At 46.4% G+C, this 24,320-nt stretch overlaps 1 protein-coding gene across 2 annotated transcripts in view; it reads left to right on the top strand.

Annotated features, from left to right (window-relative positions):
• The window catches only part of LOC115131317 (VPS50 EARP/GARPII complex subunit), a 222,829-nt gene that overhangs the window by 183,927 nt on the left and 14,582 nt on the right, over positions 1-24,320 (top strand). For both annotated transcript variants that reach the window (XM_029662931.2, XM_029662930.2), the window contains 3 exons: positions 6,820-6,974; positions 21,028-21,124; positions 21,699-21,857. In XM_029662931.2, the coding sequence (XP_029518791.1) occupies positions 6,820-6,974; positions 21,028-21,124; positions 21,699-21,857 (411 nt within the window). The remainder of the gene's footprint in view (positions 1-6,819; positions 6,975-21,027; positions 21,125-21,698; positions 21,858-24,320) is intronic.

Raw genomic sequence — 24,320 nt, 5'->3', positions numbered from 1 at the left:
TTTATGAGCAATGTGAAGAGAAACATATTATCTTTGTAGTCTTCAGGGGGAACATTTTATTTTCATCTTTGATTAAAGTGATTGTTTATGCCTGTGAAGCATGGTTAATAAAAGGACACAGTGTGCTCTTTTTGTTGATGTAAATAGGAAACCTTGTATATGCACCGTAAATACATTTGATCTTGAAGACGTCGTTGTTTTTTAAATACAATGCCTTCAGAAAGTATTCATGCCTCTTGACTTATTCCATATGTTGTTGTAATTTTCTCATTCACCTACACACAATACCCCATAATGACAAAATGAAATCATGTTTTTATCAAATGAAATACAGAAATATCTCATTTACGTAAGTATTCACACCCAAGTCAATACTTTGTAGAAACACCTTGGGCAGCGATTGCAGCTGTGAGTCTTTCTGGGTAAGTTTCTCAGAAATGTCCACACCTTGATTGTGCAACAGTTGCCCATTATTCTTTTCAAAACCATTTTCAGGTCTTGCTGTAGATTTTCAAGTATATTTAAGTGAAAACTTTAACTGCAACTCAGGACTCAACATTCACTGTCTTCTTGGTAAGCAACTCCAGTGTAGATTTGACATTGTGTTTTAGGTTAATGTCCTGCTAAACTTAATCTCGCAGTGTCCGGTGGAAAGCAGACTGAACCAGGTTTTCCTCTAGGATTTTGCCTTTGCTTAGCTACATTCCGTTTATTTTTCTATCCTGAAAAACTCCCCAGTCCTTAAAGATTACAAGCATATCCATAGCAACATGCAGGCACCACCATGCTTGGAGATATGGAGAGTGGTACTCCGTGATGTGTTATATTAGATTTGCTCCAAACATAATACTTTGTATTCAGAACTAAAAGTGAATTGCTCTGCCACATTCATTGCAGTATTACTTCAGTGACTTATTACAAACAGGAAGCATGTTTTGGAATATTTTTCTCTATACAGACTTCTTTCTTTTCAATCTGTCATATTTTGGAGTAACTACAATGATGTTGATCCATCCTCAGTTTTCTCCAATCACAGCCTTTAGACTCTGTAACTGGTTTAAAGTCACCATTGGCCTCATGGTGAAATCCCTGAGTGGTTTCCTTCCTCTCTGGAAAATGAGTTAGGAAGGATGCCTGTATCTTTGTAGTAACTGGGTGCATTGATACACTATCCAAAGTGGTAATTAATAACTTCACCATGCTCAAAGGGATATTCAATGTCTGCTTTTTTATTTCTACCAATATGTGCCCTCCTTTGAAAGGCATTGGAAAACCTCCCCGCTTTGTGGTTGAATCTGTGTTTGAAATTCAATGCCTGACTGAGGGACCTTACAGATAATTATATATGTGGGGTACAATGATGAGGCAGTCATTCAAAAATCATGTTAAACACTATTTTTGCACACAGAGTGAGTCCATGCAACTTATTATGTGACTTTTTAAGCACAGTTTTACTTCTGAACTTATTTATGCTTGTCATAAGAGGGGTTAAATACATATTGAGTCACAACATTTCAGCTTTTCATTTTTAATAAAATGTTTCCACTTTGACATCATGGGGTATTGTGTGTAGGCCAGTTACAAAAAAAAGCTTAATTTAATACCTTTTAAATTCATTCTGTAACACAACAAAATGTAGAAAAGTCAAGAGGTGTGAATACTTTCTGAAGGCCCTGAACTGACCTAATGGCTTTAATCGGTCTGTTGGGATGGACTGATAGATTACTTTGCTTCCAGGGCAAGACAGCTTTGAAAAGCTTGACCAGATTTTAAAAATCAAATGCCAAAAAGTCTCAGTTGAGACCAAATCGATATTTCTTGTTAGCGTTCCGCAAAGAGAGGGTAAACGGTTTGGGCTAGTTGTCGGTTTCTTAATTACTTTTACTTTAGGGCTTATTTCATCATGAGTCATGTTCAGACTCCGAATAGAGTGTGGGGCTAATTGGTTTTCTAGATAAACTCCACCAGTGCAGGACGTTTATCATGTTTATGCTGCAGAAAGGACCCATAATATAGTTTACTGAACATCATTTCGTGCTTTTACTCCTTGAAGGTATTGCTCACCCAAATGAATAACTTGCATCATCTAATGGTTCCCTAGACAGGAGTAGGTGTGATTTGGAAAGTTAGCATCCAAAGACCTTATCAAACTGGTATTTGACTCACAACCCTGGGAAGATTGCAAGTGACAGAGCATTCTACCATTATCATTACAAAGCATCAGTTTAATGTTTTTGACATCTGGTTATGTCGAGAGGTGGCTGCCACGAGGAGCTACACACTGTGGGTACAGATCTAACATCAGATTCCCCTCCCCCAGTTCCACCTTCATTTAGTGGGGAAAATGCTAAACCTAAGATCACCGTCGAGGGGCAACTTCACCGAACCCCGAACTTCATCTGAATGGTCATATTCCCTCTGCAGTAATATGAACATCCTAGTCTGTTTTAATGCTGCATGTTGAATGCCCAAACATTCTCTGATTCTTTGATCTGATTCTTTGACATCCTTTAGACCTGCCCCTCTTATCATTGATTCATGTTTTCTAAGGTTACTCACAGAACTCTTTATTGGTAATTAATTAGTCTCTAGTTGGCCCCAAAGTGGCTATTTCCTACCAATTAAAAGCCCTTGCATGATTCATAATTTCTAATTAGCTACTTAACCAATGAATTAAATTACATTTAGCCATTTATGAGAAATTAATGTGGTTTAATTTCACATTTTACATCATTCTTGAATGTTTCAATGTTTAAACTGGTTCATATAGAGCTTGCCTTGCTACTTGATAGCAGTTCCTCATAATTAGAATGACAAAATTCCAGTAAATTCCCAGGTTTTCGCGATATCCCGGTTGGAATATTCTCTGAATCAGGAAGGAATATGTAGAATATCCAGGATCCTGCAGTCAGGATTGCTGGAAAACATGGGACTTTTGGGAAAAGTTACTGGACTGTTGCTATTTAGTATTAGGTAACCTGAGATAACAGGGTTGTTCTCCCCAGGAGAGTGAGTGAGTGAGTGAGTGAGTGAGTGAGTGAGTGAGTGAGTGAGTGAGTGAGTGAGTGAGTGAGTGAGTGAGTGAGTGAGTGAGTGAGTGAGTTTTAATGGCTTTCCACTTGGTCATTACCTACTGCATGTGATTGCTATTGATTTGGCCCTGCTGCTCTGCTTCTGTTGTTTTTGGGATATATACACACACACACACACAACTTGACAAGCTGCATGATCCATTGTCAGGCCCAGATGGACCTTTATGAAAGATATTGTGATTTTTCTGCCTTCTGTAGAGAATTCTAATGACTTCTACTGTTTGGATTATATTGCGTTGTGATTAATGGATGTGGCCCGTGGGACCGGCTGAACTTCTTCTGTATTTTGCAAATAAAGAAAAGCCAGATAAGTGTGTGTGAGAGTGAAATGTGCTGGAACATGTCAAACGGTAGCAGAATCAATACAGACTATTCTAGAATACCGCTGAGAGCTTACTTTCTTTCTACTGTTAAAAATAGGCCGAGTGATTTCCATAAGACTACATAATATTGCATACATCAGAGAGTGGTAGCGGTATTTTCTGTCCCAGTGGATCAAAAGGAGAAAGGTGAGAAGGATGTTTCTTGACTTCTCAACCTTTCTTGCCTATATCTGTTTTTTAATGCAATATGACCATGGGGTCAGAAAGAACTCTAGTATATAATCAAAGTGTATTTGTCACATACGCCGAATACAACTGGTGTAGTAGACCTTACCGTGAAATGATTACTTACAAGCCCTTAACCAACAATGCAGTTCAAGAGAGTTAAGATAATATTTACTAAATAAACTAAAGCAAAAAATCTAAGTAACACAATAAAATAACAATAAAATGCTATATACAGGGGGTACCGGTACCGAGTCAATGTGTAGGGGTACAGGTTAGTCGAGGTCATTTGTACATGTATTTAGGGGTAAAATGACTATGCATAGATAATAAACAGCGAGTAGCAGAAGTGTGTCCATGTAAATAGTCCAGGTGGCCATTTGATTAATTGTTCAGCAGTTTTATAGCTTGCGGGTAGAAGCTGTTAACGAGCCTTTTGGACCTAGACTTGGCGCTCTGGTACCACTTGCCATGTGATAGCACAGAGAGCAGTCTATGACTTGGGTGACTGGAGTCTTTGACAATTATTTGGGCCTTCCTCTGACACCGCCTAGTATATAGGTCCTGGATGGCAGGAAGCTTGGCCCCAGTGATGTACTGGGTTGTACGCACTACCCTCTGTAGCGCCTTACGGCTGGATGCCGAGCAGTTGCCATACCAGGCGGTTATGCAACCGGTCACGATGCTTTCGATGGTGCAGCTGTAGAACTTTTTGAGGATCTGGGGACCCATACCAAATCTTTTCAGTCTTGAGGGGGGGAAGGTAATGTCGTGTCCTCACGACTTTCTTGGTGTGTTTGGACCATGACAGTTTGTTGATGTGGACACCAAGGAAATTGAAGTTCTCGATCTGCTCCACTACAGCCTCGTCAATGATAATGGGGGCCTGTTCGACGCTCCTTTTCCTGTAGTCCACGATCATCTCCTTTGTCTTGCTCACGTCGAGGGAGAGGTTGTTGTCGTGGCACCACACTGCCAGGTCTCTGACCTCCCTATAAGCAGTCTCATCTTTGTCGGTGATCAGGCCTACCACTGTTGTGTCGTCAGCAAACTTGGAGTTTGAGTCATGCTTGGCCACGCATTCGTAGATGAACAGGGAGTACAGTCAGGGACCGTGTTGAGGATCAGCATGACGGATGTGTTGTTACCTACCCTTACCACCTGGGGGCTGTAAGGGAAATCTGCCCTATGTTTATACAAGAGACCACAGGAAACTTCTTTGATCAGAGGCTAGTTTGTTTAATAAGGATTGCAACCCGGAGTATACACTTACAGTAATTTGAAAGTAACTCACTCAGTACAAAATATGGTGTTTTCCCTTTTTATCCCCTACTGAGGATCACTCCACCCAGGGTGATGTCCCTTAACTTTAATAGCATATAAGCTCATAATTAATAGTTGCTCTGCTAGGCGGAGTTCAGTTTATTGTTATTTTCAGTTAGTTTCCCAGTCCTTCTTCCTCCTATTGCTATCATGTGCTAGCAGAAGTAAGACTGGAACATGGTATCAACAGGAACTGAAAGTATAGTTGCAACAGACAGACATCTGACTTTTGTACAGTTGACCTCTTCATGCACTTACAAGTGTCTACCACCGATTCTTAATCCCAAGCTAAAGCATAACATGAATCATTGTACTTTTGTAATTACCGGTAGAATTGCAATGTACAGTTATTATAAATTTCCTTTCAGGGAGGTGTTTAGTCCGAGGGTCCTTAGCTTAGTGATGAGCTTTGTGGGCACTATGGTGTTGAATGCTGAGCTGTAGTCTTGATCAGGGAGAAGTTGAAAATGTCATTGAAGAAACTTGCCAGTTGGTTAGCGCATGCTCTGAGTACACGTCCTAGTAATCCGTCTGGCCCCGCGGCCTTGTGAATGTTGACCTGTTTAAAGGTCTTCCTCCCATCAACTACGGAGAGCATGATCACACAGTTGTATAGAACAGCTGGTGCTCTCATGCACGCCTCAGTGTTGCTTTGCCTCTGAGCGAGCATAAACGGCATTTAGCTCGTCTGGTATGCTCACGTCACAGGGCAGCTCACGGCTGGGTTTCACTTTGTAGTCCGTAATAGTTTGCAAGCCCTGCCACATCTGACCCAACGTACATACAAAATACGCTAGACTCTGGTAAGTATGCAGTTTATTAGGCTGCAGATGAAGTAAGTTATGATGAATTTCACAGGGAGGTGAAAGTGCAATGTGATTGATGCTCCTTTCCAGTAACATCAAGGGTCTTATTCTGGTGACATGATGATTGAAGCTTGGCTGCCATTTAACAAATAAAAATAATTTAGCTCTTTTGTCCATAATAATCTCATAATGTAGGTAGCCTACCCACACTGTATCTGCGAGAGGTTGGCTAGAGCGCAAATACCACGACCAGAGTGGGCACATTCTCTATAGAACACAAGTTTGTGACAAAACCATCAGTAGAGTTGAAAATGCGAAGGAAACTCATTTTTATTCGGTACATTATTCGGTACATGGGAATTTAACCGCAAAAGTCATTTTTATGTGCATTATGTCATCACACAGCATGTTATGTGCATTATGTCATCACACAGCATTTTATGTGCATTATGTCATCACACAGCCTTTTATGTGCATTATGTCATCACACAGCCTTTTATGTGCATTATGTCATCACACAGCATTTTATGTGCATTATGTCATCACACAGCATTTTATGTGCATTATGTCATCACACAGCATTTTATGTGCGTTATGTCATTACACAGCCTTTTATGTGCATTATGTCATCACACAGCCTTTTATGTGCATTGTCATCACACAGCATTTTATGTGCATTATGTCATCACACAGCATTTTATGTGCATTATGTCATCACACAGCATTTTATGTGCATTATGTCATCACACAGCCTTTTATGTGCATTATGTCATCACACAGCCTTTTATGTGCATTATGTCATCACACAGCATTTTATGTGCGACAAGTCTATTTGACGGAAACACATCTCCGATGGGAAAATGGTTTTTATTCTTATTTTAGAATATTTGCATGAAAATCTTTCGCAAAGTTGGATGGAAACCTAGCTACTGTGTCTCCCTGGTCTGTCAGCCAGATCATCTATCCTTCTGTCTCTATCGCTGTCCTTTCACAGCTAACTGGTCTCTGTCGGTCTGACTCTCTCGCTCCCCCTCTGTCCCCCTGTTATAGGATTCTCTGGGGGAAGGCAGCTCCATCGTGCACGGTGGTCCAGGGGAGGACAGAAAGGAGAAGGTGCCCAGCCCCCACCTCAGCCAGCTTGTGGTCCTGACAGCCAGCGAGACCCTTTACGGCCTGGCCCAGAGGGTGGTCGCCACAGAGTCACTGTAAGAGAACCCTCCTTCAGTAACTCATTCATACCTCTCTATGGTCCTTTAGAAGTCCCCTCTTTATACTTGATACCTCTGTGTACCTGTAACGGGTGGCTGACACTGAGTCACTATACTCCTGAGAGTATTCATCATGTCTTGCAACGGAAACCGTTTATCATGCAAGAGCCAAACGGGAGCAAACAGAACGAAACTGGGAGGGACCTTCCTGAATTTATCCAATAGAAATTCCAGTTTTCTTTGCAAAATGTTTTCCTTTTGGAGTAAATGATTTCTGTTGCGAAACGTTTTGCAACAGAATCGGCATAATGAATACATCCCTGTTTATTCCTCTGTATGGTCCTTTAGAAGTCCCTAGAGGGTGGTGGCCAGAGATACTTTAGGGTCAGGGTGACCGCTTTGCTCTTTGGAGACACTTTTATTGGATGTGATTACTAATACATTTTAAGTTGGTAACGTTAAACATGTTTGTTAGCTAATTAAAGTTTGATTCAGTGCAACTCTGTTGGTGAAACAGTAGGTAGTGTGCTGTCTGCCACAGAACTGTGTGTGTGTCCCTGCCCTCCCTTTGCCTCTCCTCCTCTCTGCAGCCATGAGATCTGAAGACGACTGCTGTGGTAAGACGAGCAGTTTTCCTGATGAGTCAATAGAGGCTGTCTCACGACTGCATGCCCGAGGGGTATTCATTGAATTAAGCGGTATGATGCAGGAGTCTCGGGAAGCTCGACGTGTCTCTGTCTGCATTCCAAATGGCACCCTGTTCCCCAAGGGCTCTGGTCAAAAGTAGTGCACTATATAATGAATATGGCGCCATTTGGAACTAACTCTCTTCCTTTTCTCTAATCTTCAGGATGCTGGCGCTGCAGGGAAACGGGCTGTTAGATCACTTTTTATTCCTAAATTGAGTTAGTGGATATTTCTCTCCCCAGTTTGCATTCTGCTGTTGTTTACAGTTCAGTACCAGTCTCCCACTTTCTTTCTCCCTTCTCTCTCGTTATCCTCTCTTTCCTGGTCTCCCTCTCCCAGTCTCTCTCTCCCGGTCTCTGTCTCTCCGTCTCTCTCCCGGTCTCTGTCTCTCAGTCTCTCTCCCGGTCTCTGTCTCTCCCGGTCTCTGTCTCTCCCGGTCTCTGTCTCTCCCGGTCTCTGTCTGTCTCTCCCGGTCTCTGTCTGCCTCCCCCGGTCTCTGTCTGCCTCCCCCGGTCTCTGTCTGCCTCCCCCGGTCTCTGTCTGCCTCCCCGGTCTCTGTCTGCCTCCCCGGTCTCTGTCTGCCTCCCCGGTGTCTGTCCCCGCCTCCCCCCCGGTCTCTGTCTGCCTCCCGGTCTCTGTCTGCCTCCCCCGGTCTCTGTCTGCCTCCCCCGGTCTCTGTCTGCCTCCCCCGGTCTCTGTCTGCCTCCCCCGGTCTCTGTCTGCCTCCCCCGGTCTCTGTCTGCCTCCCCCGGTCTCTGCCGCTCTCTCTCTGCCGCTCTCTCTCTGCCGCTCTCTCTCTGTCGCTCTCTCTCTGTCGCTCTCTCTCTGTCGCTCTCTCTCTCTCCCGCGCTCTCTCTCTCTCCCGCGCTCTCTCTCTCTCCCGCGCTCTCTCTCTCCCGGTCTTCCTGTCGCTCTCGCTCTCTGTCGCTTTCCCGGTCGCTTTCCATGTCTCTCTCCCGGTCGTTTTCCGTGTCTCTTTCCCGGTACTGTCGCTCTCTCTGTCACTCTCTCTCTGTTGCTCTCTCTCGCTCACTGTCACTCCTCCCGGTCTTGCTCTTTCTGTCTCTCTCCCGGTCTTGCTCTTTCTGTCTCTCTCCCAGTCTCGCTCTTTCTCAGTCTTGCTCTTTCTCGGTCTTGCTCTTTCTCGGTCTTGCTCTTTCTCGGTCTTGCTCTTTCTCGGTCTCGGTCTTGCTCTTTCTCGGTCTCGGTCTTGCTCTTTCTCGGTCTCGGTCTTGCTCTTTCTCGGTCTCGGTCTTGCTCTTTCTCGGTCTTGCTCTTTCTCGGTCTTGCTCTTTCTCGGTCTTGCTCTTTCTCGGTCTTGCTCTTTCTCGGTCTTGCTCTTTCTCGGTCTTGCTCTTTCTCGGTCTTGCTCTTTCTCGGTCTTGCTCTTTCTCGGTCTTGGTCTTGCTCTTTCTCGGTCTCGGTCTTGCTCTTTCTCGGTCTCGGTCTTGCTCTTTCTCGGTCTCGGTCTTGCTCTTTCTCGGTCTTGCTCTTTCTCGGTCTTGCTCTTTCTCGGTCTCGGTCTTGCTCGGTCTCGGTCTTGCTCGGTCTCGGTCTCGCTCTTTCTCGGTTTTGCTCTTTCTCGGTCTCTCTCGGTCTCGGTCTCTCTCGGTCTCGGTCTCTCTCGCTCGCCCTCTCTCTCTCTCTCGGTCTCTCTCGCTCGCCCTCTCTCTCTCTCTCGGTCTCGCTCGCCCTCTCTCTCTCGGTCTCGCTCGCTCTCGCTCGCCCTCTCTCTCTCGGTCTCGCTCGCTCGGTCTCGCTCGCTCTCTCTCGGTATCGCTCGCTCGCTCTCTCTCGGTATCGCTCGCTCTCTCTCTCTCGGTATCGCTCGCTCTCTCTCTCTCGGTCTCGCTCGCTCGCTCTCTCTCTCTCGGTCTCGCTCGCTCTCTCGGTCTCGCACGCTCTCTCGGTCTCGCTAGCTCTCGCTCGGTCTCTCTCGCTCGCCCTCTCTCTCTCTCTCGGTCTCGCTCGCCCTCTCTCTCTCTCGCGGTCTCGCTCGCCCTCTCTCTCTCTCGGTCTCGCTCGCCCTCTCTCGGTCTCGCTCGCCCTCTCTCTCTCTCGGTCTCGCTCGCCCACTCTCTCTCGTTCTCGCTCGCTCGGTCTCGCTCGCTCTCTCTCGGTATCGCTCGCTCGCTCTCTCTCGGTATCGCTCGCTCTCTCTCGGCCGGTATCGCTCGCTCTCTCTCTCTCGGTCTCGCTCGCCCTCTCTCTCTCTCGGTCTCGCTCGCCCACTCTCTCTCGGTCTCGCTCGCTCGGTCTCGCTCGCTCTCTCTCGGTATCGCTCGCTCGCTCTCGCTCGGTATCGCTCGCTCTCTCTCTCTCGGTATCGCTCGCTCTCTCTCTCTCGGTATCGCTCGCTCTCTCTCTCTCGGTCTCGCTCGCTCTCTCTCTCTCGGTCTCGCTCGCTCTCTCGGTCTCGCTCGCTCTCTCTCGCTCGCTCTCTCTCGGTCTCGCTCGCTCTCTCTAGGTCTCACTCGCTCTCTCTCTCGCTTTCTCTCTCGGTCTCGGTCTCTCTCTCTTTCACTTCATTTCCCTTTTCACTCCCTCATCTACACACCACACACACACACACACACACACACACACACACACACGCTTAGGCATTCACTATTCATACATAACAGTCTAACAATAGCCGATCCCCAACTTGGAGTGGTTTATGTGAAACTACTTATGAATGCCCATATGCCAGCCAGGGACCACGATTCCGAGGCACCAGCCACCACACCCGCTGCCAGATGGCCCCAATAGAAAACTAGACTGAAAAGGTTTTGATGAAACGTTATCTTTTTAAACCTTTGAGAGCAGGTAGCAGAAAGGGACACCGCTTAATTAAAGGGCCAATCAAAAAATGAAACAATGAAAAAGCGTACTCCCTGCCACTATTTCGGTAGAAAGCTGACGGATGGGACTGGAGAAATTGGATTCATGGACTGACCATCCATGATATCAAAATGATAGTTTTAACCATGTTTTGAGGCTTTACATTGTTTGTTTACTTTTACTTTGTTTACATTGGAGTAAAACAAGCTTCTATTTTGGGTTCTGATGGGGAACAACAGTTGAGCTAAGCTCATGAGGCATTTAGAAGTTATATTCTTCTAAAATCAATGGGCATATACCATCTGCTGATTGCCCCTTTAATGGAAGTAAGAAACGGTCCTTAGTAAGGGTGTAACGGTTCACCAAACCCACGGCTCGGTACATATTGCGGTATTGGGGTCACGGTTCAGTTCAGCTTCAGTAAAGGGGGAAAATAAAATGCCAACAGTTTGCTACTATAGTAGAAAATACAAAGTGTTGGTGTTCCTGATTCCATATACACTGAGTGTACAAAACATTATGAACACCTGCTCTTTCCATGACATAGACTGACCAGGTGAAAGCTATGATCCCTTATTGATGTCACTTGTTAAATCCACTTCAATCAGTGTAGATGAAGGGGAGAAGACCGGTTAAAGAAGGATTTTTAAGCCTGGAGACAATAGACTTGGATCATGTATGTGTGCCGTTCAGAGGGTGAATGGTAGTAGGTGCCAGGCACACTGGTTTGTGTCAAGAACTGCAACACTGCTGTTTTTTTCACGCTCAACAGTTTACCGACTGTATCAAGAATGGTCCTCCACCCAAAGGACATCCAGCCAACTTGACACAACTGTGGGAAGCATTAGAGTCAACATGGGCCAGCATCCATGTGGAACGCTTTCCACACTTTGTAGAGTCCATGCCATGCCCCAACGAATTGAGACTGTTCTGAGGACAAAAGAGGGTTGCTACTCAATAATATTAAGATGTTCCTAATGTTTTGTACACTCAGTTTGTCTGTCCGTCTGTAGTAAGCGCAACACAGGATGCATTGGTCAATTCCTTGACAAATTTGGCTTTAGCTTGCTTATATAGAGCGGGTACTACATGTTTGCTGAAATAGGTGTGAGAGAACGAAGTTCGTAACGTGCCTCGAGCTCTTTTGCAAGGTGCTAAACCCCCCTATTCTACTCAACTGACAAGAATGGGCGCATATCCTCGGTTATAAATATACCTCGCTCTTGAAATGCATTCCAGGTGACTACCTCATGAAGCTGGTTGAGAGAATGCCAAGAGTGTGCAAAGCTGTCATCAAGGCAAAGGGTGGCTACTTTGAAGAATCTCAAATACAAAATATATTTTGATTTGTTTAATACTTTTTTGGTTACTACATGATTCCATATGTGTTATTTCATAGTTTTGTTGTCTTCACTATTATTCTACAATGTAGAAAATAGTAAAATAAAGAAAAACCCTTGAATGAGTAGTTGTTTTCAGAATGTTGACTGGTACTGTATATTTGTTATGTATTCATTCTGGTTCACCATGCGAACAGAACCTAGGTCCCTGTACCGAACTGTTCTCTACCAATACGTGTACCGTTACACCCGTAGTTCTTAGGGGATAAGACATACAGCCATCTACCCCTGCGCATAATTGCACTGAATTTTTGTTCCCCTCAGAGCAGGGTTATTGAAGCTAGGCACCACCTAACCCCTCTGCCGCAGCACCCAGACATGCTCAGCATATAATACACCATTTTTAATATAGCCATTACTGGCTGTTGGAGCCTCTAAAGGCCTTCTCTACCTGTAACACCTCATTTAGCATTTGCTTTAATGGAATAATCGATGAGGGCCGCCCTGGGCAAAGATCAAGATTATAGGTGCAAGAGATGAGGGCCGGGGAAAATGCCTTTAGCCATTGTCTATTTATATAAGCATAACCCAATAAATGGCAGGGCTTAGCTCGTTTGGCCCCCGCGGCTTAGCGGCATATCTCTCCCCACGGTAAACATAAGCTTTGTGTTCACGTGGCGGCTGGTGCATAGAGTCCAGAAAAACAAATGTATTTGCCAAGGCTCGTTTGTGGGGCTGTTGGTGTATTAAACGGTGGCAGGTGCTAGCTGTGTGTGTGTCTCGTGGCGTCTTGGACACTACTTGTGCTTGTTGTTGGATGGTTGAGTGTAAATGCACTCTTTCTGGTCTTTGGGAAGTTCTATATGCTTCCCACTCATCCGCTTGACCCAACATTTGCAATTTATATCCGTCCCCGACACACAGATTTTCACAAAGTTTAAATGTGTTTTTGTTTGTCATTGGTCAGCTAGCTGCTACTGTAACAAGCACTTGTTAGTAAAGAATTTGTCCTCTCAATGTCTTTATGTAACGAGCATCTTGGAAACGACACATTATAGACATACACGTTTAATATCTTTCTCTGGTCTCTATCCTCAGTAATGACATTTGAATGGTTCGTGTTGCATCACCAAAAAAAACAAGCTTCAAGTGAAACTCCTATTCAATGGCTAAACTATTTATATTGCCATGGCCTTGCTATGTGGTCAGTCATTAAAAACAAATCTCCTGTTCAGCATTCTCTGTTGCCCTTCATAAATCTGTGGTTATAGTATGACACTCCAGGGTTCCATGCTACTCTAGTTCCCTGACTGACTGACTGACTGGCTGGCTGGCTGACGGGCTGACTGGCTGACTCGCCTGAACTCCAACCCAGTTACCTGAACTTATTTTCTTGAATTGTGTTTATGTAAGCAAAATGTAAACAAACTGAAAATAATGGCATCGATCACGCTGACACATTTAGAAAAATGTGCCGCAGGTTTTAGACTGGATAAGCTTTTGTTTTTATTGATTTTAGTTTTCCTCCCCTAAACTGTTCTGCTCAGTGTTTGCTATTATATAGCAGTGTTGATGAAAACCCAGTGAATATAAAAACTCTTGAGTTTTAGGCTTGCGGGCCTGATATTGTGTTAATTTCTACCCCACAAAGAAGGTGCAGTATGACCTGGCTAAAACTACCTCTCTAGCTACGTCCCACCCCATTCCACCTCCACCTGAAGTTAGGACTGAAACTACCTCTCTAGCTACGTCCCACCCCATTCCACCTCCATCTGAAGTTAGGACTGAAACTACCTCTCTAGCTACGTCCCACCCCATTCCACCTCCATCTGAAGTTAGGACTGAAACTACCTCTCTAGCTACGTCCCACCGCATTCCACCTCCATCTGAAGTTAGGACTGAAACTACCTCTCTAGCTACGTCCCACCCCATTCCACCTCCATCTGAAGTTAGGACTGAAACTACCTCTCTAGCTACGTCCCACCCCATTCCACCTCCATCTGAAGTTAGGACTGAAACTACCTCTCTAGCTACGTCCCACCCCATTCCATCTCCATCTGAAGTTAGGACTGAAACTACCTCTCTAGCTACTTCCCATTCCACCTCCATCTGAAGTTAGGACTGAAACTACCTCTCTAGCTACGTCCCACCCCATTCCACCTCCACCTGAAGTTAGGACTGAAACTACCTCTCTAGCTACGTCCCACCCCATTCCACCTCCATCTGAAGTTAGGACTGAAACTACCTCTCTAGCTACGTCCCACCCCGATCCACCTCCATCTGAAGTTAGGACTGAAACTACCTCTCTAGCTACGTCCCACCCCATTCCACCTCCATCTGAAGTTAGGACTGAAACTACCTCTCTAGCTACGTCCCACCCCATTCCACCTCCATCTGAAGTTAGGACTGAAACTACCTCTCTAGCTACGTCCCACCCCATTCCACCTCCTTCTGAAGTTAGGACTGAAACTACCTCTCTAGCTACGTCCCACCCCATTCCACCTCCACCTGAAGTTAGGACTGAAACTACCTCTCTAGCTACTTCCCATTCCACCTCCATCTGAAGTTAGGACTGAAACTACCTCTCTAGCTACGTCCCACCCCATTCCACCTCCATCTGAAGTTAGGACTGAAACTACCTCTCTAGCTACTTCCCATTCCACCTCCATCTGAAGTTAGGACTGAAACTACCCCTCTAGCTACGTCCCACCCCATTCCACCTCCATCTGAAGTTAGGACTGAAACTACCTCTCTAGCTACTTCCCATTCCACCTCCATCTGAAGTTAGGACTGAAACTTCCTCTCTAGCTACGTCCCACCCCATTCCACCTCCATCTGAAGTTAGGACTGAAACTACCTCTCTAGCTTCGTCCCACCCCATTCCACCTCCATCTGAAGTTAGGACTGAAACTACCTCTCTAGCTACGTCCCACCCCATTCCACCTCCATCTGAAGTTAGGACTGAAACTACCTCTCTAGCTACGTCCCGCCCCATTCCACCTCCATCTGAAGTTAGGACTGAAACTACCCCTCTAGCTACGTCCCAACCCATTCCACCTCCATCTGAAGTTAGGACTGAAACTACCTCTCTAGCTACTTCCCATTCCACCTCCATCTGAAGTTAGGACTGAAACTTCCTCTCTAGCTACGTCCCACCCCATTCCACCTCCATCTGAAGTTAGGACTGAAACTACCTCTCTAGCTTCGTCCCACCCCATTCCACCTCCATCTGAAGTTAGGACTGAAACTACCTCTCTAGCTACGTCCCACCCCATTCCACCTCCATCTGAAGTTAGGACTGAAACTACCTCTCTAGCTACGTCCCGCCCCATTCCACCTCCATCTGAAGTTAAGACTGAAACTACCTCTCTAGCTACGTCCCATTCCACCTCCATCTGAAGTTAGGACTGAAACTACCTCTCTAGCTACGTCCCACCCCATTCCACCTCCATCTGAAGTTAGGACTGAAACTACCTCTCTAGCTACGTCCCACCCCATTCCACCTCCATCTGAAGTTAGGACTGAAACTACCTCTCTAGCTACGTCCCACCCCATTCCACCTCCATCTGAAGTTAGGACTGAAACTACCTCTCTAGCTACGTCCCACCCCATTCCACCTCCATCTGAACATAGGACTGAAACTACCTCTCTAGCTACGTCCCACCCCATTCCACCTCCATCTGAAGTTAGGACTGAAACTACCCCTCTAGCTACGTCCCACCCCATTCCACCTCCATCTGAAGTTAGGACTGAAACTACCTCTCTAGCTACTTCCCATTCCACCTCCATCTGAAGTTAGGACTGAAACTTCCTCTCTAGCTACGTCCCACCCCATTCCACCTCCATCTGAAGTTAGGACTGAAACTACCTCTCTAGCTTCGTCCCACCCCATTCCACCTCCATCTGAAGTTAGGACTGAAACTACCTCTCTAGCTACGTCCCACCCCATTCCACCTCCATCTGAAGTTAGGACTGAAACTACCTCTCTAGCTACGTCCCGCCCCATTCCACCTCCATCTGAAGTTAGGACTGAAACTACCTCTCTAGCTACGTCCCATTCCACCTCCATCTGAAGTTAGGACTGAAACTACCTCTCTAGCTACGTCCCACCCCATTCCACCTCCATCTGAAGTTAGGACTGAAACTACCTCTCTAGCTACGTCCCACCCCATTCCACCTCCATCTGAAGTTAGGACTGAAACTACCTCTCTAGCTACGTCCCACCCCATTCCACCTCCATCTGAACATAGGACTGAAACTACCTCTCTAGCTACGTCCCACCCCATTCCACCTCCATCTGCAGTTAGGACTGAAACTACCTCTCTAGCTACATCCCACCCCATTCCACCTCCATCTGAAGTTAGGACTGAAACTACCTCTCTAGCTACGTCCCACCCCATTCCACCTCCATCTGAAGTTAGGACTGAAACTACCTCTCTAGCTACTTCCCATTCCACCTCCATCTGAAGTTAGGACTGAAACTACCTCTCTAGCTACGTCCCACCCCATTCCACCTCCATCTGAAGTTAGGACTGAAACAACCTCTCTAGCTACATCCCACCCCATTCCACCTCCATCTGAAGTTAGGACTGAAACTACCTCTCTAGCTACGTCCCACCCCATTCCACCTCCATCTGAAGTTAGGACTGAAACTACCTCTCTAGCTACGTCCCACCCCATTCCACCTCCACCTGAAGTTAGGACTGAAACTACCTCTCTAGCTACTTCCCATTCCACCTCCATCTGAAGTTAGGACTGAAACTACCTCTCTAGCTACGTCCCACCCTATTCCACCTCCATCTGAAGTTAGGACTGAAACTACCTCTCTAGCTACCTCCCATTCCACCTCCATCTGAAGTTAGGACTGAAACTACCTCTCTAGCTACGTCCCACCCCATTCCACCTCCATCTGAAGTTAGGACTGAAACTACCTCTCTAGCTACGTCCCACCCCATTCCACCTTCATCTGAACATAGGACTGAAACTACCTCTCTAGCTACGTCCCACCCCATTCCACCTCCATTTGCAGTTAGGACTGAAACTACCTCTCTAGCTACGTCCCACCCCATTCCACCTCCACCTGAAGTTAGGACTGAAACTACCTCTCTAGCTACATCCCACCCCATTCCACCTCCATCTGAAGTTAGGACTGAAACTACCTCTCTAGCTACGTCCCACCCCATTCCACCTCCATCTGAAGTTAGGACTGAAACTACCTCTCTAGCTACTTCCCATTCCACCTCCATCTGAAGTTAGGACTGAAACTACCTCTCTAGCTACTTCCCATTCCACCTCCATCTGAAGTTAGGACTGAAACTACCTCTCTAGCTACGTCCCGCCCCATTCCACCTCCATCTGAAGTTAGGACTGAAACTACCTCTCTAGCTACGTCCCATTCCACCTCCATCTGAAGTTAGGACTGAAACTACCTCTCTAGCTACGTCCCACCCCATTCCACCTCCATCTGAAGTTAGGACTGAAACTACCTCTCTAGCTACGTCCCACCCCATTCCACCTCCATCTGAAGTTAGGACTGAAACTACCTCTCTAGCTACGTCCCACCCCATTCCACCTCCATCTGAAGTTAGGACTGAAACTACCTCTCTAGCTACGTCCCACCCCATTCCACCTCCATCTGAACATAGGACTGAAACTACCTCTCTAGCTACGTCCCACCCCATTCCACCTCCATCTGAAGTTAGGACTGAAACTACCTCTCTAGCTACGTCCCACCCCATTCCACCTCCATCTGAACATAGGACTGAAACTACCTCTCTAGCTACGTCCCACCCCATTCCACCTCCATCTGCAGTTAGGACTGAAACTACCTCTCTAGCTACGTCCCACCCCATTCCACCTCCACCTGAAGTTAGGACTGAAACTACCTCTCTAGCTACATCCCACCCCATTCCACCTCCATCTGAAGTTAGGACTGAAACTACCTCTCTAGCTACGTCCCACCCCATTCCACCTCCATCTGAAGTTAGGACTGAAACTACCTCTCTAGCTACGTCCCACCCCATTCCACCTCCATCTGAAGTTAGGACTGAAACTACCTCTCTAGCTACGTCCCACCCCATTCCACCTCCATCTGAAGTTAGGACTGAAACAACCTCTCTAGCTGTGTCCCACCCCATTCCACCTCCATCTGAAGTTAGGACTGAAACTACCTCTCTAGCTACGTCCCACCCCATTCCACCTCCATCTGAAGTTAGGACTGAAACTACCTCTCTAGCTACGTCCCACCCCATTCCACCTCCATCTGAAGTTAGGACTGAAACTACCTCTCTAGCTACGTCCCACCCCATTCCACCTCCACCTGAAGTTAGGACTGAAACTACCTCTCTAGCTACTTCCCATTCCACCTCCATCTGAAGTTAGGACTGAAACTACCTCTCTAGCTACGTCCCACCCTATTCCACCTCCATCTGAAGTTAGGACTGAAACTACCTCTCTAGCTACCTCCCATTCCACCTCCATCTGAAGTTAGGACTGAAACTACCTCTCTAGCTACGTCCCACCCCATTCCACCTCCATCTGAAGTTAGGACTGAAACTACCTCTCTAGCTACGTCCCACCCCATTCCACCTCCATCTGAAGTTAGGACTGAAACTACCTCTCTAGCTACGTCCCACCCCATTCCACCTCCATCTGAAGTTAGGACTGAAACTACCTTTCTAGCTACGTCCCACCCCATTCCACCTCCATCTGAAGTTAGGACTGAAACTACCTCTCTAGCTACGTCCCACCCCATTCCACCTCCATCTGAAGTTAGGACTGAAACTACCTCTCTAGCTACGTCCCACCCCATTCCACCTCCATCTGAAGTTAGGACTGAAACTACCTCTCTAGCTACTTCCCATTCCACCTCCATCTGAAGTTAGGACTGAAACTACCTCTCTAGCTACGTCCCACCCCATTCCACCTCCATCTGAAGTTAGGACTGAAACTACCTCTCTAGCTACCTCCCATTCCACCTCCATCTGAAGTTAGGACTGAAACTACCTCTCTAGCTACGTCCCACCCCATTCCACCTCCATCTGAAGTTAGGACTGAAACTACCTCTCTAGCTACGTCCCACCCCATTCCACCTCCATCTGAAGTTAGGACTGAAACTACCTCTCTAGCTACGTCCCACCCCATTCCACCTCCATCTGAAGTTAGGACTGAAACTACCTCTCTAGCTACTTCCCATTCCACCTCCATCTGAAGTTAGGACTGAAACTACTTCTCTAGCTACGTCCCACCCCATTCCACCTCCATCTGAAGTTAGGACTGAAACTACCTCTCTAGCTACGTCCCACCCCATTCCACCTCCATCTGAAGTTAGGACTGAAACAACCTCTCTAGCTGCGTCCCACCCCATTCCAGCTCCATCTGAAGTTAGGACTGAAACTACCTCTCTAGCTACGTCCCACCCAATTCCACCTCCATCTGAAGTTAGGACTGAAACTACCTCTCTAGCTACTTCCCATTCCACCTCCATCTGAAGTTAGGACTGAAACTACCTCTCTAGCTACGTCCCACCCTATTCCACCTCCATCTGAAGTTAGGACTGAAACTACCTCTCTAGCTACCTCCCATTCCACCTCCATCTGAAGTTAGGACTGAAACTACCTCTCTAGCTACGTCCCACCCCATTCCACCTCCATCTGAAGTTAGGACTGAAACTACCTCTCTAGCTACGTCCCACCCCATTCCACCTCCATCTGAAGTTAACTACCTCTCTAGCTACGTCCCACCCCATTCCACCTCCATCTGAAGTTAGGACTGAAACTACCTCTCTAGCTACGTCCCACCCCATTCCACCTCCATCTGAAGTTAGGACTGAAACTACCTCTCTAGCTACGTCCCACCCCATTCCACCTCCATCTGAAGTTAGGACTGAAACTACCTCTCTAGCTACGTCCCACCCCATTCCACCTCCACCTGAAGTTAGGACTGAAACTCCCTCTCTAGCTACTTCCCATTCCACCTCCATCTGAAGTTAGGACTGAAACTACCTCTCTAGCTACGTCCCACCCCATTCCACCTCCATCTGAAGTTAGGACTGAAACTACCTCTCTAGCTACTTCCCATTCCACCTCCATCTGAAGTTAGGACTGAAACTACCCCTCTAGCTACGTCCCACCCCATTCCACCTCCATCTGAAGTTAGGACTGAAACTACCTCTCTAGCTACTTCCCATTCCACCTCCATCTGAAGTTAGGACTGAAACTTCCTCTCTAGCTACGTCCCACCCCATTCCACCTCCATCTGAAGTTAGGACTGAAACTACCTTTCTAGCTACGTCCCACCCCATTCCACCTCCATCTGAAGTTAGGACTGAAACTACCTCTGTAGCTACGTCCCACCCCATTCCACCTCCATCTGAAGTTAAGACTGAAACTACCTCTCTAGCTACATTCCACCTCCATCTGAAGTTAGGACTGAAACTACCTCTCTAGCTACTTCCCATTCCACCTCCATCTGAAGTTAGGACTGAAACTACCTCTCTAGCTACGTCCCACCCTATTCCACCTCCATCTGAAGTTAGGACTGAAACTACCTCTCTAGCTACCTCCCATTCCACCTCCATCTGAAGTTAGGACTGAAACTACCTCTCTAGCTACGTCCCACCCCATTCCACCTCCATCTGAAGTTAGGACTGAAACTACCTCTCTAGCTACGTCCCACCCCATTCCACCTCCATCTGAAGTTAGGACTGAAACTACCTCTAGCTACGTCCCACCCCATTGCACCTCCACCTGAAGTTAGGACTGAAACTACCTCTCTAGCTACTTCCCATTCCACCTCCATCTGAAGTTAGGACTGAAACTACCTCTCTAGCTACTTCCCACCCCATTCCACCTCCATCTGAAGTTAGGACTGAAACTACCCCTCTAGCTACGTCCCACCCCATTCCACCTCCATCTGAAGTTAGGACTGAAACTACCCCTCTAGCTACGTCCCACCCCATTCCACCTCCATCTGAAGTTAGGACTGAAATGACCTCGGTAACAAGCACAGAGGAATCAAGAGAAGTTTCTAAAGCTCAGGGGTGAGAGGTGGATAATGGCAAACCTTTCTGTCTGTAATATCCCAATCCATCCAGCCACAGCCCCTGCTTCCCTGTCCCCTCCTATCCCTTTCCATACTCCTTTAACCCTGCCTCCATCTCTGATCCACCTAGCTAAAAGCCTGTACTGGTTTCTGTCCAGGGTGTTTCTGGCCGAGCAGTTTGAGTTCCTTCAGTCTCACCTAGACACCATGATGCCTGCAGCCAAGAAGCCGTTCCTCCAGCAGTTCTACTCACAGGTCAGTCAGTCCACAACTTTATGGATGTATCTGAAATGGCACCTTATTCCCTGTAAAGTTCACTGGGGCGTTGCACAGACCATCATTTGCATGGCAAAGAGGGACTTTGCAATTAATTGCAATTCATCTGATCACTCTTCATAACATTCTGGAGTATATGCAAATTGTCATACAAACTGAGGTAGCAGACTTTGTGAAAATTAATTATTGTGTCATTCTCAAATCTTTTGGCCATGACTGTACACATGGCCTTATCAGTGAGGGTGTAAATGACTGTTGACCACACATGGCCTTATCAGTGAGGGTGTAAATGGCTGTTGACCACACATGGCCTTATCAGTGAGGGTGTAAATGACTGTTGACCACACATGGCCTTATCAGTGAGGGTGTAAATGGCTGTTGACCACACATGGCCTTATCAGTGAGGGTGTAAATAGCTGTTGAGCACAAACCCTTCGGTGTTAGCTTGTTTTTTCAATGTGTGTACCATTACAAAGTCGTGAAAGGTTTCTAAAGAACCTCCAAATGAATATCTGTCTTTGTTTATTCCATTGTCCTTGTCATTCTCTTATAGACTGTCTCCACGGCCAGTGAGCTACGTAAACCCATATACTGGGTGGTGGCGGCCAAGGCTTTAGACTACGAACAGATGCTGCTGCTGATGGCTGGAGTTAAGTGGGACATTAGGGAGATAATGTCGCAGCACAACGTGTACGTTGACGTCCTGTTAAAGGTAATGTGGCATGTCTGACTGTTTTGAATATGTGTGGGTGTAATGAATGAAATGGTCAAGGGAATTGTTAGCCTGCAGGTAAGTAAGTGTGTGTGTGTGTGTGTGTGTGGAGGGTCTGTGTATTCCTGTAATTGATTATTTTGTAAGGTTATGTCCGTTAATCATGTCATTGCTGATTTCTCTCTGTATATATTTTCTGTAATAGCCCTAAGGAGCTATAAACTCTACATATAGAATGCTGGAACATAGTGGTGGTGCCACACAGTCATGTCCAATCAGTCTATGTGGAGACCTGATTTAGGGCTTGACCTGAAAAAGAGGCCTGTCTCTGTACCAAGATAGATAAATATCATTATTTCTGAAACATTTATTTATATATATATATACACTGCTCAAAAAAATAAAGGGAACACTTAAACAACACAATGTAACTCCAAGTCAATCACACTTCTGTGAAATCAAACTGTCCACTTAGGAAGCAACACTGATTGACAATAAATGTCACATGCTGTTGTGCAAATGGAATAGACAACAGGTGGAAATTATAGGCAATTAGCAAGACACCCCCAATAAAGTAGTGGTTCTGCAGGTGGTGACCACAGACCACTTCTCAGTTCCTATGCTTCCTGGCTGATGTTTTGGTCACTTTTGAATGCTTTCACTCTAGTGGTAGCATGAGACGGAGTCTACAACCCACACATTTGGCTCAGGTAGTGCAGCTCATCCAGGATGGAACATCAATGCGAGCTGTGTCTGTCAGCGTAGTGTCCAGTGCATGGAGGCGCTACCAGGAGACAGGCCAGTACATCAGGAGACGTGGAGGAGGCCGCAGGAGGGCAACAACCCAGCAGCAGGACCGCTACCTCCGCCTTTGTGCAAGGAGGAACAGGAGGAGCACTGCCAGAGCCCTGCAAAATGACCTCCAGCAGGCCACCTCATGACTCCATGAGGGTGGTATGAGGGCCCGACGTCCACAGGTGGGGGTTGTGCTTACTGCCCAACACCGTGCAGGGCGTTTGGCATTTGCCAGAGAACACCAAGATTGGCAAATTGGCCACTGGCGCCCTGTGCTCTTCACAGATGTTCACACTGAGCACATGTGACAGAGTCTGGAGACGCCGTGGAGAACGTTCTGCTGCCTGCAACATCCTCCAGCATGACCGGTTTGGCAGTGGGTCAGTCATGGTGTGGGGTGGCATTTCTTTGGGGGGCCGCACAGCCCTCCATGTGCTTGCCAGAGGTAGCCTGACTGCCATTAGGTACCGAGATGAGATCCTCAGACCCTTTGTGAGACCATATGCTGGTGCTGTTGGCCCTGGGTTCCTCCTAATGCAAGACAATGCTAGACCTCATGTGGCTGGAGTGTGTCAGCAGTTCCTGCAAGAGGAAGGCATTGATGCTATGGACTGGCCTGCCCATTCCCCAGACCTGAATCCAATTGAGCACATCTGGGACATCATGTCTCGCTCCATCCACCAACGCCACGTTGCACCACAGACTGTCCAGGAGTTGGCGGATGCTTTAGTCCAGGTCTGGGAGGAGATCCCTCAGGAGACCATCCGCCACCTCATCAGGAGCATGCCCAGGCATTGTAGGGAGGTCATACATGCACGTGGAGGCCACACACACTACTGAGCCTCATTTTGACTTGTTTTAAGGACATTACATCAAAGTTGGATCAGCCTGTAGTGTGGTTTTCCACTTTAATTTTGAGTGTGACTCCAAATCCAGACCTCCATGGGTTGATACATTTGATTTCCATTGATAATTTTTGTGTGGTTTTGTTGTCAGCACATTCAACTATGTAAAGTATTTAATAAGAATATTTCATTCATTCAGATCTAGGATGTGTTATTTTAGTGTTCCCTTTATTTTTTTGAGCAGTGTATATATATATATATATATATATACATACACAGTAGGTTTGGACACACCTACTCATTCAAGGGTTTTCTTTAATTTTACTATTTTCTGCATTGTAGAATAATAGTGAAGACATCAAAACTATGAAATAACATATATATTGAATCATGAAGTAACCAAAAAAGTGTTAAACAAATCAAAATATATTTTAGATTCTTCAAAGTAGCCACCCTTTGCCTTGATGACATCTTTGCACACTCTTGGCATTCTCTCAACCAGCTTTGCCTGGAATGCTTTTGCAACAGTCTTGAAGGAGTTCCCACATATACTGAGCACTTGTTGGATGCTTTTCTTTCACTCTGCTGTCCAACTTATCCCAATTGGGTTGAGGACGGGTGATTGTGGAAGCCAAGTCATCTGATGCAGCACTCTATCACTCTCCTTCTTGGTCAAATAGCCCTTACACAGCCTGGAGGTGTGTTGGGTTATTGTGCTGTTGAAAAATAAATTATAGCCCCACTAAGGGCAAACCAGATGGCATGGCGTATCGCTGCAGAATGGTGTTGTAGCCATGCTGGTTAAGTGTGCCTTAAATTCTAA

This window comes from Oncorhynchus nerka, linkage group LG7 (genome assembly GCF_034236695.1).
Source record: "Oncorhynchus nerka isolate Pitt River linkage group LG7, Oner_Uvic_2.0, whole genome shotgun sequence".
Lineage (NCBI taxonomy): Eukaryota > Metazoa > Chordata > Actinopteri > Salmoniformes > Salmonidae > Oncorhynchus > Oncorhynchus nerka.
This window is presented reverse-complemented; position numbering and strand designations above follow the sequence as displayed.